General features: G+C 52.2%; 1 protein-coding gene across 3 annotated transcripts in view; it reads left to right on the top strand.

Annotated features, from left to right (window-relative positions):
* Nucleotides 1-11,613, top strand: part of ZC3H7B (zinc finger CCCH-type containing 7B) — a 61,283-nt gene extending 49,670 nt beyond the window's left edge. For all 3 annotated transcript variants that reach the window (XM_065409810.1, XM_065409803.1, XM_065409818.1), the window contains 5 exons: nt 4,700-4,805; nt 7,671-7,779; nt 8,912-9,045; nt 9,822-9,985; nt 11,193-11,613. In XM_065409810.1, the coding sequence (XP_065265882.1) occupies nt 4,700-4,805; nt 7,671-7,779; nt 8,912-9,045; nt 9,822-9,985; nt 11,193-11,385 (706 nt within the window). In that variant the 3' untranslated portion in view covers nt 11,386-11,613. The remainder of the gene's footprint in view (nt 1-4,699; nt 4,806-7,670; nt 7,780-8,911; nt 9,046-9,821; nt 9,986-11,192) is intronic.
* Nucleotides 11,614-13,971: the final 2,358 nt, after the last annotated feature.

Below are 13,971 nucleotides of genomic sequence, written 5' to 3'. Positions count from 1 at the left end.
CTCTCCATCTCCGCGCTGCAGATCTCTGGCATCGCAACCCAGAACCTCTGGGGCTTGCCCGCGGTCATCGGCACCACGATCACGGTCCCCACCATCTCAACGCGGATCGCCTGGGGGAGGAGCCGGTCTCCATTCTACCGTCACCGTTCACACTCCCGCCAGTCATCCTCTCGGCACACATCTTGGTTGCCTGCCCCATGGGAGTACTCCCCATCGCGATTCCGGTCCCCTCGATACCGGCGCCGATACCCTCCCCCCCCACTCCAGACACTGGTCTCCAGTGGCGACGGTCAGCAGGCAGACACAGGCAGCGACGGCCCCGCTGTCGTCACTGGAAGGGGATTCCTCCGGCACAGAAGGTCAGTTCAGCCCCTCGTCAAGACCCCACCAGCGCGTTTGGGCACTTGAGGCTGCATTGACATCTACGGCGCTGCCTTGGCAGCATGGCCAGTGCAGTGGCCTTATTGGAGTGCGTGGGGCATGCCAGTAATGATGATGACCCTTTTGCACTGCTCATCTGCCGCCACCTCGGAGCAACAGCTGGCGGCACTGGGTTCGGTGCATGAGACCCGCTTGGAGGTTGGGGTAGAGGAGACAGTGTCCATCCCCCAAAAAAACCCTCCCCAACGGGGGGATGATGCCCTGCAGCCTCCCCCGAGCGGTACAGTTGTCGTCCTCATCCCTGGACGAGGCTGTTGCGGGACCCTCAAGGGCCAGCCCGCCAGACAGTTTTAAAAGAACACCAAGCCCTGCTTCAACGGGTAACCGAGAACTTGGGCCTAGAAGTGGAGGAGATGGCCGAGCAGGTGAACACCTTATTCAATATCCTCTCAGCCTCTATCTTGGCACGGGGTCCTGAAAATTGCCAAGGCCCTCTGGCAAATCCCATCGTCCATCCCTCCCACTCCAGAAGGGCCAAAAAGAAGTACTTCGTCCTGGTCAAAGGGTTCAAGTACCTTCATACCCATCCACCTCCGGGCTTGCTGGTTGTCTCTGTGGCCAACGAAAAGGACAAGCAGGGACACACCAGTTCAACTCCCAAAAATAAAAAGGCCAAAAGACTGGACCTTTGTGGGAGAAAAATGTATTCAACATCCAGCCTGCAATTCCAGGTGGCGAACCAACAGGCCCTCTCTGGCAGGTACAGTTTTAACTTGTGGGACTTCCTCCATAAGTTCAAGGAATTTCTCCCTAGGGTTTGGCCCAGGAATTTGGCACCCTGGTGAAGGAGGCACCCTGGTGGCGGACTCAGCAGCTAGGGTGGTCGCGGTGGTCATGAGGCGCAGCTCCTGGCTTCATCTCTCGGAACAGGCCGGCGGTCTGCAGACCTCGATCCAGGACCTCCCATTTGATGAGAACAGTCTCTCTTCGAAGCAGACTGCTGCGAGGCTGTACATGTTAAAGGACACTTGGGCCACCCTTCGCTCGCTGGGCATGCATATGCTGCAGTCTGCAAGGAAGCAGTTCCAGCTGCCCCCATCACCAAGGCCTTGGCAGCCACATCAGGGGTGTGCAAGGAGAAGGGATAGAGACACAAGCTTTAGTCGTCGCCGCCTGCTCACCCGCGCAGCCCAGCCTGGCAAAGCTTCCCAGGGCCAGAAACACTCATTTTGTAGGTGCGCTCGAGAGCAATGCCCCAGTCAATTCCCTGGATCCACCTTGTTCTTTCCTCAACCATCTCCATCCCTACCGTTCAGTCGCGGGTCACCTCAGACTGCTGGGTGCTGGACATAATATCTCAGGGCTATACTCTGCAACTTTCTTGCCCCACCTGAAGGGCAGGGTGGTGCAGATCCTGACGGACAATACTGCCGTGATGTATTACATCAACAGGCACGGCGGTGCCAGGTCTTCGGCCCTTGTCAAGAAACTCTCCACCTTTGGGATTTTTGTGTGTGGCATGCCATTCATCTGGTAGCTGCGCACATGCCCAGAACCAGGAACGTCATAGCAGATCACCTTAGCAGGACTTTCTCGTCTCGCCATGAGTGGTCACTCCATCTGGAGGTGGTCAGCATAATCTTCCAGAACAGAAAATGCCACATGTTCTGTTCGATCCGGGGGATGCACAGGGGCTCCTTATCAGACGCCTTTCTCATTCCATGGTCGGGGGCGCTGCTGTATGCTTTCCTGACAGTGCCGTTGGTTCACAGGGTCCCTGTGAAGATCAAGCAAGACAGTGCAAGAATGATCCTAATAGCCCCTGCGTGGCCTCGCCAGCACTGGTTCAGCACGTTGTTGAGCCTTTCAGTAGCCACCCTGCTGCAGCTGTCCCTCTGGCTGGATCTGCTGTCCCAGAACCACGGCAGCCTTTTGTGCCCGAATCTGGTGGCACTGCACTTGACGGCTTGGCTACCGCATGGCTAAGCGCGGACAAACGGGCAGGTCTTTCTGAGTAGCAGGAAACCCTTCACCAAAGCGACTTACCTGGCCAAATGGAAAAGGTTCATGTGCTGGGCTTCTGAACGGCGTATCTGAGCCGAGGAGGCCCCACTGCAGGAGATCCTGGATTATCTGCTGCACCTCAAACTCCAAGGTTTGTCTCTGTCATCGATCAAGATCCACCTGGCTGCTATCTTGGCTTTCCATCCTCCATTCCAAGGCAGGTCGATCTTCGCTCGTGACATGATAGCATGGTTTTGAAAGGTCTGGAGTGTGTCTACCCGCACATCCAGGATCCCATCCCTCCCTGGGACCTGAATCTCATGCTGTTGAGGTGGCCGGGGCCTCCCTTTGGACTTCTGGCTTCCTGCTCTCTCCTGGAAGGTTTCATTCCTGGTTGTGATAATGTCAGCCCACAGGGTGCCCGAGATCAGGGCCTTTACTTCAGAGCTGTCCTATACGGTCTTCTACAAGGATACGGTCCAGTTACGACCGCACCTGGCGTTTCGGCCTAAGGTAGTTTCCTAGTTTCATACTGGCCAGGACACATATTTACCCATCTTCTTTCCAAAGCCTCATACGTTAGATAAGGAGCCCAGGCTACACATCCTGGACATCAGGAGGGCGCTGGCCTTCTACGTAGATAGAACGAAGCTGTTCCGTAAGTCAGCACAGTTGTTCGTTGCGGTGGCAGACAGAATGAAAGGTCGCCCAGTGTCTGCTCAGGGGATTTTGTCCTGGATCATGGCCTGCTTCCACCACTGCTATGAACTGCTGAAGGTGCCTCCGCCAGCAGTTGTGACTGCACACTCGGCTAGGGCGCAAGTGTCAGCGGCCTTCCTGGCACAGGTGCCAATCCAAGAGATCTGTAGGGCCACTACCCAGTCGCTTGTCCACACGTTCGCGTCTCAGTGTGCGCTTACCCAGCAGGCTTGAGATGACACTGGCTTTGGCAGAACAGTGCTGCAAGCTGCAAGACCTTGAACTCTGAGCCCAGCTCCATTGATACTGCTTGTGAGTCACCTAGAATGGAATCGACACGAGCAAGCACTCGAAGAAGGAAAAACGGATGCCTACCTTTTTGTAACTGTTGTTCTTCGAGATGTTTGCTCATTTCCATTCCATTACCCGCCCTCCTACCCCTCTGTCGGAGTAGTCGGCAAGAAGGAACTCAGAGGGCATAGGGCCGGCGGCACCTAATATACCAGCGCATGAGTGCGGCACTCAAGAGGGTGCCACAGCCAGCCCTACAGATACCGCTAAGGCAAAAATATCTGACGACTGTGCATGTGGGTGCGCACACACCTAGAATGGAATGGACATGAGCAACACATCTCGAAGAACAACAGTTATGAAAAGGTAGGTAACTGGTTTTTTTCTGCAGTCAGGTTCTATTATTTATCATTTGTATGCAGGGCCCTCTTTGGGCATGGCACTTTGCAGAGAGAAAAAAGACACAGTCCCCTCTCTAGGAGCTTACAAGCTAGGGTAGAGGGAGCCTCCATTTTCCCTTTGTTCAATTCATCCCATCTCTCCTAGCTATACTCAGCTGGAGCACCCAAAACAGTTCTTCTCCAAACTTGTTTCCAGACATCAGCTGTTTGTAGATGGCAATCCTATCGCTATTGGTTGTAATTTTAGCCATGGTATGTACTTTACATCCTTTTTAAATGAGCCCTTTGATCATTTTTGTTGCATTTCTCTGAAAGGCATCCAATTTGTCTGCCTTGTTCTGTGAATGTGGTGATCTAGGAGAGGTCTCAGTGCCACATAGAGAGGGACGGTCACCTTCCCTTCCTGGGATGTCATTTCTCTGTCTGTGCTGCATTGGCCTGGATTTTTTTTTGCCACAGTACCCTCTTCAGATCCTTTTGTAGGACATTGTGGAAGAGTGATCTGCCTAACTGTAGGATCTTGTTCACAGTGCCGTGTCTGTGTGTAAGGACCTGCAATTCTACAGCAGCTCTCGCCCTGAAGGGTCCCCGAAGTGTGGGGGTTTTTTTTGGTTTTTTTTACAGACTGTATAGACCAGGACCGGTTCAGCCACCCCTGGGGATGGAATGTGGGAGGTGTTCAGCACTCACAAGAGGTGGGGGGAGCGGGGGGAAGCAGGAGGAAAGGCTCCCTTTTGACTCACCCTGTAGAGCTACAGTCTGTTCTTCTAGTGTGTCTGCTGTAGTTACCTGTAGCCCATGGCTACCAGCCAGTGCGAGGGGCAGGCTGAGTGACGGTTCTGGTGTGGTGATGGGATATTTTAAACCCCCTTTGCTTCCCCTCCTGCCTTTTTGTTTTAATTCCCCCTCTCCCCGTTTCCTAGCTGGACAAAGGAGCGTCGCGTCCTGCTGGTGATGTCCAAAGCAAAGAGGAAGTGGGTGTCCGTCCGACCGCTGCCTTCCATCCGCAACTTCCCACAGCAATATGATGTAAGCCCTGTACCCCTTCGCGGCTCCAGAATCCTCCCCCTTCCTATCGCAACGCTGCATGCACCGAGCATGGAGCCAGTGCTTCGATGCTCTTGGGGCAGGTGCTTTGTAAATGGACAGGTGGGGTAGGTAGACGTAGACCCAGGTGAAAAGCAGAGACCAACTGAAAATGAAGAGAGATCAGTTCCATCTCAAACAGCCAGGTCCGTGGCATGGTATGAAAGGACCCCTGCAACCAGGTTTTTGACACTGCTCTTAACACCATCACCACCTATAGGACTGGCCAGCTCAGGGGATGGGGATGGGGTCTAGCCCTTCTCCTTAGGTCACGCCTTTCCAGGCCAGGTCACAGGTGGAGCAGTAGGCACAGGATAAGCTTGTGTTGTCCCTGCTTTTGCTGTACCTGTTCTTCTGGTAAACCGAGCGCATTAGTCTCCTAGGCTTCCAATCCAGCCACTTCCACCAGGTTTTACAGCTCACTTGAAAGGTGATTTGGAAACCGATATTAAAAAAAACAAAACACTCCCCCTAAATTAAAACCCCCGAGTGACGTGAAAAGCTGTGAAGCCCAATCCCAGCTCAGCATGTGATAGGAGGTGGGATAGCGCTCTTCTCCTTTCTGCCTCAGGGGAGGAGGAGGAGATCGGGACAGGCCCCAGCCATGGTTAACGGAGAGCTCCCCTCCCCTCAGTGAAGAGGTGTCTGCCATCTCTTAATCTAGAGCCAGAGGGGAGCCCATGTGAAAATGCTGGGGGTCCCCTTCTCCTGCTCACAGCCAGGGTAGCTATAAAGCACCTGCGACCTCTCAGTCAGTCGGATCACTCAGCTGCTTGAGTGTGTTCCGTTGCCTCGCAATAAAAGATTTCCATGTGCTGCCATGGCAGTCGCAGGCGGTGCCTGTGGGAGTGGGAGTTTCTTCCTAGAGTGGCTGCTGACTTCTGGGAAACTGTCCTGGGTTTTTCAGTCTGTTTCTAATCAGATTTTGTGTCTCTCCCCTCTCAGCCCAAAGCCAAAATCATGTGTGTGTTGGCGGCGGGAGGGGGCGATAGGTCAGACTAAGTTGCTGCTGAGATGTCACCCAGGGGAGATCCCAGCTGTGGGGTGGGGAGAGGGGAAGGGTGTGGACTCGCAGCTTAGCTGACTTGGGGTTTTTTTGTTTTTAAGATTCCCTGTAGTGCAAAAGGAGGCATGAGCGCTACGGGAAATGGGAGCCAGTGTCTGGCAGAAGAAGTAGCCCTTTGTTTTCTCCACCATGCCTCCATTAAAGAGCCTGTGACAGGGAGGCACGGCCAGGAGAAGGCTAAGGCCTGCCTGTCACGTGGCTCAGCGGGGCTTTTAGAGGAAGGGGAGGTGCCCAGTGGGAGAGCTGCAGAAGGAAGGACCCCTGGGCGGGGGCAGCACATGTGCTCTAGGGCGACAGCTTTCGTTTTGTGAGTCTGTAAACTGTGTCCTGAGAAAAGGGCCTGACAAGAGCCTTGGGCGTGGCTCTGAATTCTTCCTGAGCTCGTGAGGGAGTCATGGACCTGTGGCCCCAAACGCTGCCGCCGGCACTGATGTAACACGAGTGTCTGGGGGGCTTTTCCCCTCTTTCCTGTGTAGGTGCACATGTGTGGGTAGTGTTTGCTGGGGAGTGAACCCTTCGGTTTGTTCCCACAGTAGGCAGTGCATGGGCAGCAAGAGTGCAAGCTTCCCACCCCGGCCCTGCTGCTGTCTCTCTCGCTTCCAACGGGCGAGAGAATGGCTACGTCTCCAGTGACGCCTTCAGGCCCTGGCCCTTCTGCTGAGGCTGCAACAAGGGGGTCAGTGTGTGTCAACAGCGGGGGTGGTTTTTGCAAGGTAGACGTGCCCTCATCTCCCCCTTCTCACCCCCCCCCCCTCCCCGGAGGGCTGCAGTGTCAAAAACCTCTGCGTTCAGGTGCTTCCAAAAGGCAGTTTCCCTTCTTCATACCATGCCTCCTTGCTCATTTCATGTGGGGCCACATTGCAGCTTCCTGGTGGGTAACAATTAAGGGTCACTGCTGATCTGGGCTGGATTCCAGCCATCAGCTTAGTCAGGGCTAGCTTGACAATTTGCAGGGCCTAAGCTGCTGAAATGGGGGGGAACCCAGCTGTAAGTTTTCTCCACGTCCGGTTGCTGAAAGAGGAGACGGGATCTGGGAGGGAGCTGTTTCCTGGTGCTGAAGTGGGAGATAAGGTCAGCCAGTGAGTTGTGAAGGAGGCAGGGCCCCAACCAACTGCTTGCTTTGGCTGTGCATAAGGACAGCCATGAATGGAGAGGAGCGGCTCTGTATGCCACCCTCCGTTTGCTGACTCTCCTTGGTAGGACTGTTTACAGGGAGAAAGGGGGAGTGTGTGTAACTAGCAAAGGGTGGGCTGGACGTGTGCAGGGAAAGCTCTTTGCAGTTCTTACTAGAGTTTTGTCATTAGGAACTTTTGCTCTGAATCAATCTAAACTCGCCTTGGGCATCTCTCCACTTCCCTCTGATAGCCTCTCCCCCCCTTCAAGACCTTCATCCATCAGGCTGGAGAGGACATGGGTGAGAGTCCCCTTCAGACGCCGCTGCTGGGTTAGCAAAAGTTGCTTTCCACCACCTCACCTGGCTCCATGAGTAACCTTACCTGTAAGCGGGCCAGCCGTGGGCTTGGTGGATAGGTAGTGAGAGGACAGTCACTGAACTCAAGCCTCCTGTACGTTTATACAGAGATCTCATCCCTCAAGTCTTAGGGGACCCAGGTAGAAGAGGCACGAGTGATCAGCATCACCTGCTCAGTGCCTTTGCTGGTTGGTCTGCCCCTTTCTCTTTCCCTAACCAGAAGGGTCTGGGTGGGGCGGGGGGCTGTGTTTTCTTTTCTGTCTCTTGACAGCTGTGTATCCATGCACAAAATGGCAGGAAGTGCCAGTATGTTGGGAACTGCTCCTTTGCCCACAGCCCTGAGGAGAGAGACATGTGGACCTTCATGAAAGAAAATAAAAGTGAGTGGTGAGATGGGGGCAGGAACAGGGATGCTGAAGAGCACAGGGTGTGTTACGGCTCTTCTCCCCAGCGTCCCAGAGCTGGAAAGGACGTTGAGCACCCCCGCCTTTCCAGCAGGAGGGTGAAATTACTCCTAAAAATGAGGCTTTCAGAGCGTGGGCTAGAGCTGTTCAAACGACAACTGCGCAATCACCCTTCCGCCAGCGCACCCGAGTCCTGCACCCAGTGCTATTCCATTCTCGCCTGCCCGCTCCACAGCTCTGTTCTTCCTCTGCTAGGCTAGCCCTGGCTCCATACACCTCACTCCTGACCTCTGCGCCTGTCCTGGCCTCTCACCTAGTTCTGCTAATGTCCCTCACGCCTAGGCTGCAGCACTCCCTGCTGATTGTGTGAAAGGTCATACACAGGTGTGTGAACTTTGTGTGAGGACACAAAGTTGGGCAGTGCCCCTTACAACCAAGCTTGTCCTCACTTGTTAATAGTTCTTGGAAATATAGGTGGGCACCACACCCCATGGTCTTGGCCAAATTTCTTCTCCTCCCCTTGCCACCTCACTCTCCCACCAGTGTCATGAGTTGTAGAGCTGGCCAAAATGCTTTGGCTAATGGAAATTTTGCTTAAAAAAATTAATTTGGGGGGGTCCAAAACTATTCACAAATTTGGGTCAAATTTGGTGAATAGTTGTGGCCAAAAAAGAATGTCCTCCCCCCACCCTCCGGTCAGTGTTTGGATACTTTGTTTCTGAAGAAAATGTCAGTTTGAATTAATATTTTGTTTAAAAATCACAACATTTGAAACCCAAACAAACTACTACTTTGTTTTGTTTCGTCTCCTGCTTTGCTGCAGCAGGAGGTGAGCTATCCAGTGAGAGGGACCAGGCTCAGATCTGATCTGTAGGTTTCAGAACTCTGCCTCCCTCCCCCAGACCAAGGGAAAGAGATTTCTCTACCCAGCCTCTCACCTGAGGAGGTAACCGCACTGGAGAAGGAGTGTCTGTAACTGAAGGAAATGTGGAGGGGGAGGGCTGCACACTCAGAACACCAGATCTGTACAGGTCCCTTGTTCTGAGTGTGTCCATAGTGGGTGGGTCGGTGAGTTACCTGGCTGACCTGACTGATTCCCTCCTCGCAGTATTGGATATGCAGCAGACCTATGACATGTGGCTAAAGAAACACAACCCTGGGAAGCCAGGAGAGGGGACACCACTCACGTCGCGTGAAGGAGAGAAGCAGATCCAGATGCCCACCGACTACGCCGACATCATGGTAATACCTCTCCTCCCTTTCCTCATTCTGACATCTCCCCCTCTTTCCTGTGCTTCCCTGCAGGAGTCTCCTGAGAGGAGACTGTGCTGATTGGAAATCCAGTGAGGTTGGAATGCTCCCTTGGGAAAGAGCCTGTGATCTTGCCAGCTAGGAGGAGGGCAGCCAGGGTAGCAGTGATGAGGCGGGAGGGCATAGGCCTGGGTCAGCAAGGCTGCTCCAGGACTTTTCTGTCAGTTAAACATGTTTTTATCCAAGAGTCAGCTGAAACTGTATCTTACGCATCAACTCCTGCTTCCTGGGCTCCCGCCCTTCCCTGGAGCCCTGGAACGGCAAAGCCACGGCTGGCCATTTTGAAAAGAATTGGGTTGGGGGTGAGAGATCTGTGGGGGTATAACTGGCCCACCAATGGGTGGGAAGAGAAGTAGGGGGAGAGTGCAGAGGCAACGTACTAATGTGTGGCAGAGGAGAGGTATGGGGAAGGGGGATGGGCAGGCCACTAAGGTCTGGAGAAACCATATCTAATTGCTCCACAATCCCTCCTATGGCTGTTCTAAGGAGTGATACTGGTGGGCTCAGACAAAGAATCCAGTCCTGTCCCCTGTGGCCAGCAGTTTTGATGTTCCCAACACTGATATGTCAGGAGAGGGAAGTGCTGGGTGGGGTGGGGAGACCCTGGATGCTGTGGCGGAGAGGGGACATCCCTTCCTCTCCACTCCCCAGTGCTGGGAAGGTCAGCGTGGGCACTGCTAATGGGCTGCTCGGTCTGTGCCGGTTAGATGGGATACCACTGCTGGCTGTGTGGGAAGAACAGTAACAGCAAGAAGCAATGGCAGCAACACATCCAGTCAGAGAAGCATAAGGAGAAGGTTTTCACCTCTGACAATGACTCTAGCTGCTGGACCTACCGCTTCCCCATGGGCGAATTCCGGCTCTGTGACAGGTACCGCGTGCGCCACACCTCCGTTCTACACGGGTTCGCTGCCGGTGAAAGGAGAGCAGACCTGGTACCGAGTCGCTCTGCTCCTAAATGGGGAGCCCCAGGGAACTGCAGCTCGGGGGAGTTCTGGGAAGGTCAAAAAGTGGGAGACGTTATTGGGAACACCCCCTCCGATAACGCTTCAGAATCAAGCTCACACCCCCTTCCCCCACCTAAAAGTGATAAACTACAAAGCTCAAAGGCATGAATGATGCTTCTCCAGCCTCTCACGGTCTGTCTATACTTTGGGAAATGAAAGAACCTTTAACCCAACAGCCATGCCACCCATGACTGTGGTGACGTCAGATCTCACAAGCTAATCAGAGCCTGGCTGGGTCCTTGCTTGTCTGAGACACCTCTTTGGGAAACCCAGCTGCTTCAGTAAGTGGGTTTAGTGTCTCACTAGAGTGCCCCTCTCTCTTTTGTCCATGCCTCAAGATGATGATACGAGGCATTGTGCTGCTGGAGGTGAAGTAGAAAACTGAGGTCCTGATCACTCATGTCTGTTTCAAGATCCCATGGCATTTTTTTCAAGAGTAGGGCTGTCCAACCCTAAATGTTAGCCCAGTTCTAACTTGGCAGCCCTAAATCCCCTTTTAGTCTCAGTTGGCTATGAGTATCTCTTTTCTTGGCCAAAACTGTTATTGCTTTACTCTGGGTACGTCTTCACTACCCACCGGATTGGCGGGTAGTAATCGATCTATCTGGGATCGATTTATCGCATCTCGTCTAGACTCGATAAATCGATCCCCGAACGCGCTCCCTGTCGACTCCAGAACTCCACCAGAGCGAGAGGCGGAAGCGGAGTCGACGGGGGAGCCGCGGCTGTCGATCCCGCGCCGTGAGGACCCAAGGTAAATCGATCTAAGATATGTTTACTTCAGCTACGCTATTCTCGTAGCTGAAGTTGCATAACTTAGATCGATTTCCCCCCTCTCCCTCCCCCCCCGCCCCCCAGTGTAGAGCAGCCCTAAGTTAAACAACCTCCAGGCATCACCCCAGAGGTGGTGGCTACATTTCTGCATTCAGACAATGAGCCCAATACAGGGAGAGCGTTTGTAAAGTGCTTTAGAATCCAGCACAATGTCAATGCTAGAGAAATGGAGCAACCCTTTAAACCCTGCCCCTTAAAAATAAAATAGTCCAGTGAGTTGTGTTTCTCTCCTGGCAGGTTCCAGAAGACCAAGGCCTGCCCTGAGGGGGAGAAATGTTGCTATGCTCATGGCCAGGACGAGCTGACCGAGTGGCTGGACCGGCGGGAGGTGCTGAAGCAGAAACTGGCCAAAGCTCGCAAGGACATGCTGCTGTGCCCCAAGGATGATGACTTCGGCAAATACAACTTCCTATTGCGGGACGGCGTATAGTGGGGTGGGGTGACCCATTGACTGGAGAAACAGAAGCAAGTTTTCAAAGGGTGAGGCTGTGGCAGGGCAACTGAGAGACATGTATCACAAGGAGAACTTTTTTTTTTTTCCTTTTTGTTTCAAGATTACCAATATGATTTTCCGGTGGTGAATGAAATTGTGAAAATTGTGACCCGATTCCTCTGTGGCCAGTGAATGCCGAGCTCATAAAGTTTCTTTTCTATCTTCTTTTCTTTCCTTATTCTCTGCCCACCTTCTTTTTTTTTTTTTTTCCTAATTGAAAGGAATGAACACAGTTGGGCATGAGAGAGAGAAAATCTTTTCCTTTTAATTCCCTGTCTCTAGACTCTAAGTGTGGCTGGGAGGTTTTTTGGGACATCGCAGTGTCATGAATGCAGCTGAGAGGGGGAGCTGAGAGAGGGGGCAGGGTTACTGGAGCATAGGTGTCTGCAGTCCTCTGTGCTCATTCTCCTCCGTATGATGGAGCAAATTCCCCTTCTCTTTCACGCTCTCCTGGAAGAACAATGTAAAAAACAATTGTAGCTGATTTAAAACGTTGTTTTAAAACACCTGGGCTGTTAGCTGCTGTGGATGACAGCAAAGGAGCAAAATTACATCCCAAGTCTTCCCCTGAGGCACACAACTGCTGAGGAGGGTAATGGCTGTCTAGCCCCCCCCTCCCCCCCCCCCCCCCCCCCGATACATGCGTGCAAGGAGCATAGCTGAGAAAACAACCAGGGTGCTTTTTGCAGAAGGGGCAGTTTGAAAGTGATCATGGATGACTTTTTTGCTGTTACTATTGATTGTATCCAAAAAGCAAAGTAGTAATGTGTCATTTGACTTTCTCATGGACAGAAGAGAGTGCAGATTTTTTTTTTTTTTTTTAAACTAGTGTGATTATGTAAGTAAGACTGAGTCTGTCCACAGGGTATAGCTAATACTATGGTGCTGTTGTCATCTGTGTGCTCTGGGCCTTGGGATCAGCCAGAAAAAAGGAAGTAACAGAAAAGGAGCTTGTATTTGTATTTGTCAGCAGTGTAAAGTCAGTCAGCTTCTGCTTCGGGGATTACGTCTTTAAATAGTCTATATACTTGGTTACTTGGATACGGGTTTTGTCTGTAGAGGCTGAAGGTGCTGTCAGAGGAAGTGGGCATAAATCAATTCAAGGACACTATCAAGTAGCATAGGCCCAAAATTCAGAGTCTGTGTTTGACAAAGAATGCGTTTAGAAATGATTTCGTGATTGAAATGAATACAGTGTGGTTGCTGGAGGGGGTTGAAACCTTCTCTTGCAGTGTTGCAAAATCAAACTCAATAGCATTCGACGAGTGCATGGGAACCAGAAAACAAAGCTAACTAGAAATGGAAGAGAAAACTGACCAGGGTAGTTTGGAGCTGAGTGACGTGCAAAACACAAACCAATAGCGTGCTGAAGAGACCAATTTTAAAGGCTCTTTTAGATTATTAAATTGAAGCCAGTTATTAATGCAAGTAAGGAGAATATTTGTTCTTAGCGTGTGATTTTACTTTGACTGTGTGTCCCCTTGCAGTCTCCACTCCCGGAAAAGAAAAAGGAAATTAACTCTTCCTGTATCCCTTGTCAGACAGAGGACAAGATGTCCAACAACTGTCTGGAAGAGAAAAGGAAAATCATATTTGTAATATGAGGGTCCCTCTGGGTAAATAGAAACACACAACCACCCAGCCCCAGTGTCCCCATCAGGTTACACCTTGGTTTTTTGGTGGGGAATGTTCAGCAGTGGGAAATGTGTTTTTCTGATTGTTTTGGTTTTTTAAAATCATTATGAACATTGCGTTTAAACTGGCTTCTAGGCTTTTGTGCCTCCCTCCCCTCACTAGACTTCCAGTGCTGCAAGTAATGTCATTTTCCAGCAAGCTGGCCCCTGCCGGCAGGAAGAATAGAGGAGTGCCTCTTTGCCATGGGAACATTCAGGTGCGTAGGGGATACAGGAGCCTCTGATAGAATCACCCCGCCTCGTGGAGCAAGAGAAGGAACAGCTGTCAGGTCTGCTGCTGGTATTGTGCTGACTTGCATTTTGAATTAGGTCAGCTCTAGGGGGAGCAGTTGACACTCAAGGTATGTCTACACTGAAAATGCTACTGGGGCAAAGCTGCAGCTGCGCCGCTGTAGTGCTTCAGTGTAGACACTACCTACGCTGACGGGAGCAGTTTTCCCACTGGCGTCGATAACCCACCTCCCCGAGAGGGGAGAGCTAGGACAGTGGAAGAATTCTTCTGTCGCCCTAGCATTGTCTACACCAGGGCTTAGGTTGGCATAGCTGCTTTTCTCAGGGGGGTGGAATTTTCACGCCCTGAGAGTTGTAGCTGTACAGCTGTATGTTCCCAGTGTAGACCAGCCCTTAGACTGTGTCAGCTGTAAGTGAAGCTAGTGTTGCCAAATGAAGTGGCCCCGCTGAACGCTGTTCCTGTCAGAGTTGGTACCATTCTCCGTTGAGTCCAGCTGAGGGGATTCATTAGTGCATGTGGCATGCGTGGCTCCAGAGGGAAGATCCGTGATGTGGCCCAACACGTGCCGTCTGTCGGCAAATTGGCGGGGTGATCTCA

This window comes from Emys orbicularis, chromosome 1 (assembly GCF_028017835.1).
Source record: "Emys orbicularis isolate rEmyOrb1 chromosome 1, rEmyOrb1.hap1, whole genome shotgun sequence".
NCBI classification, from domain to species: domain Eukaryota; kingdom Metazoa; phylum Chordata; order Testudines; family Emydidae; genus Emys; species Emys orbicularis.
Note: the sequence above shows the minus strand (reverse complement) of the source record. Positions and strands in the feature narration are given on the sequence as shown.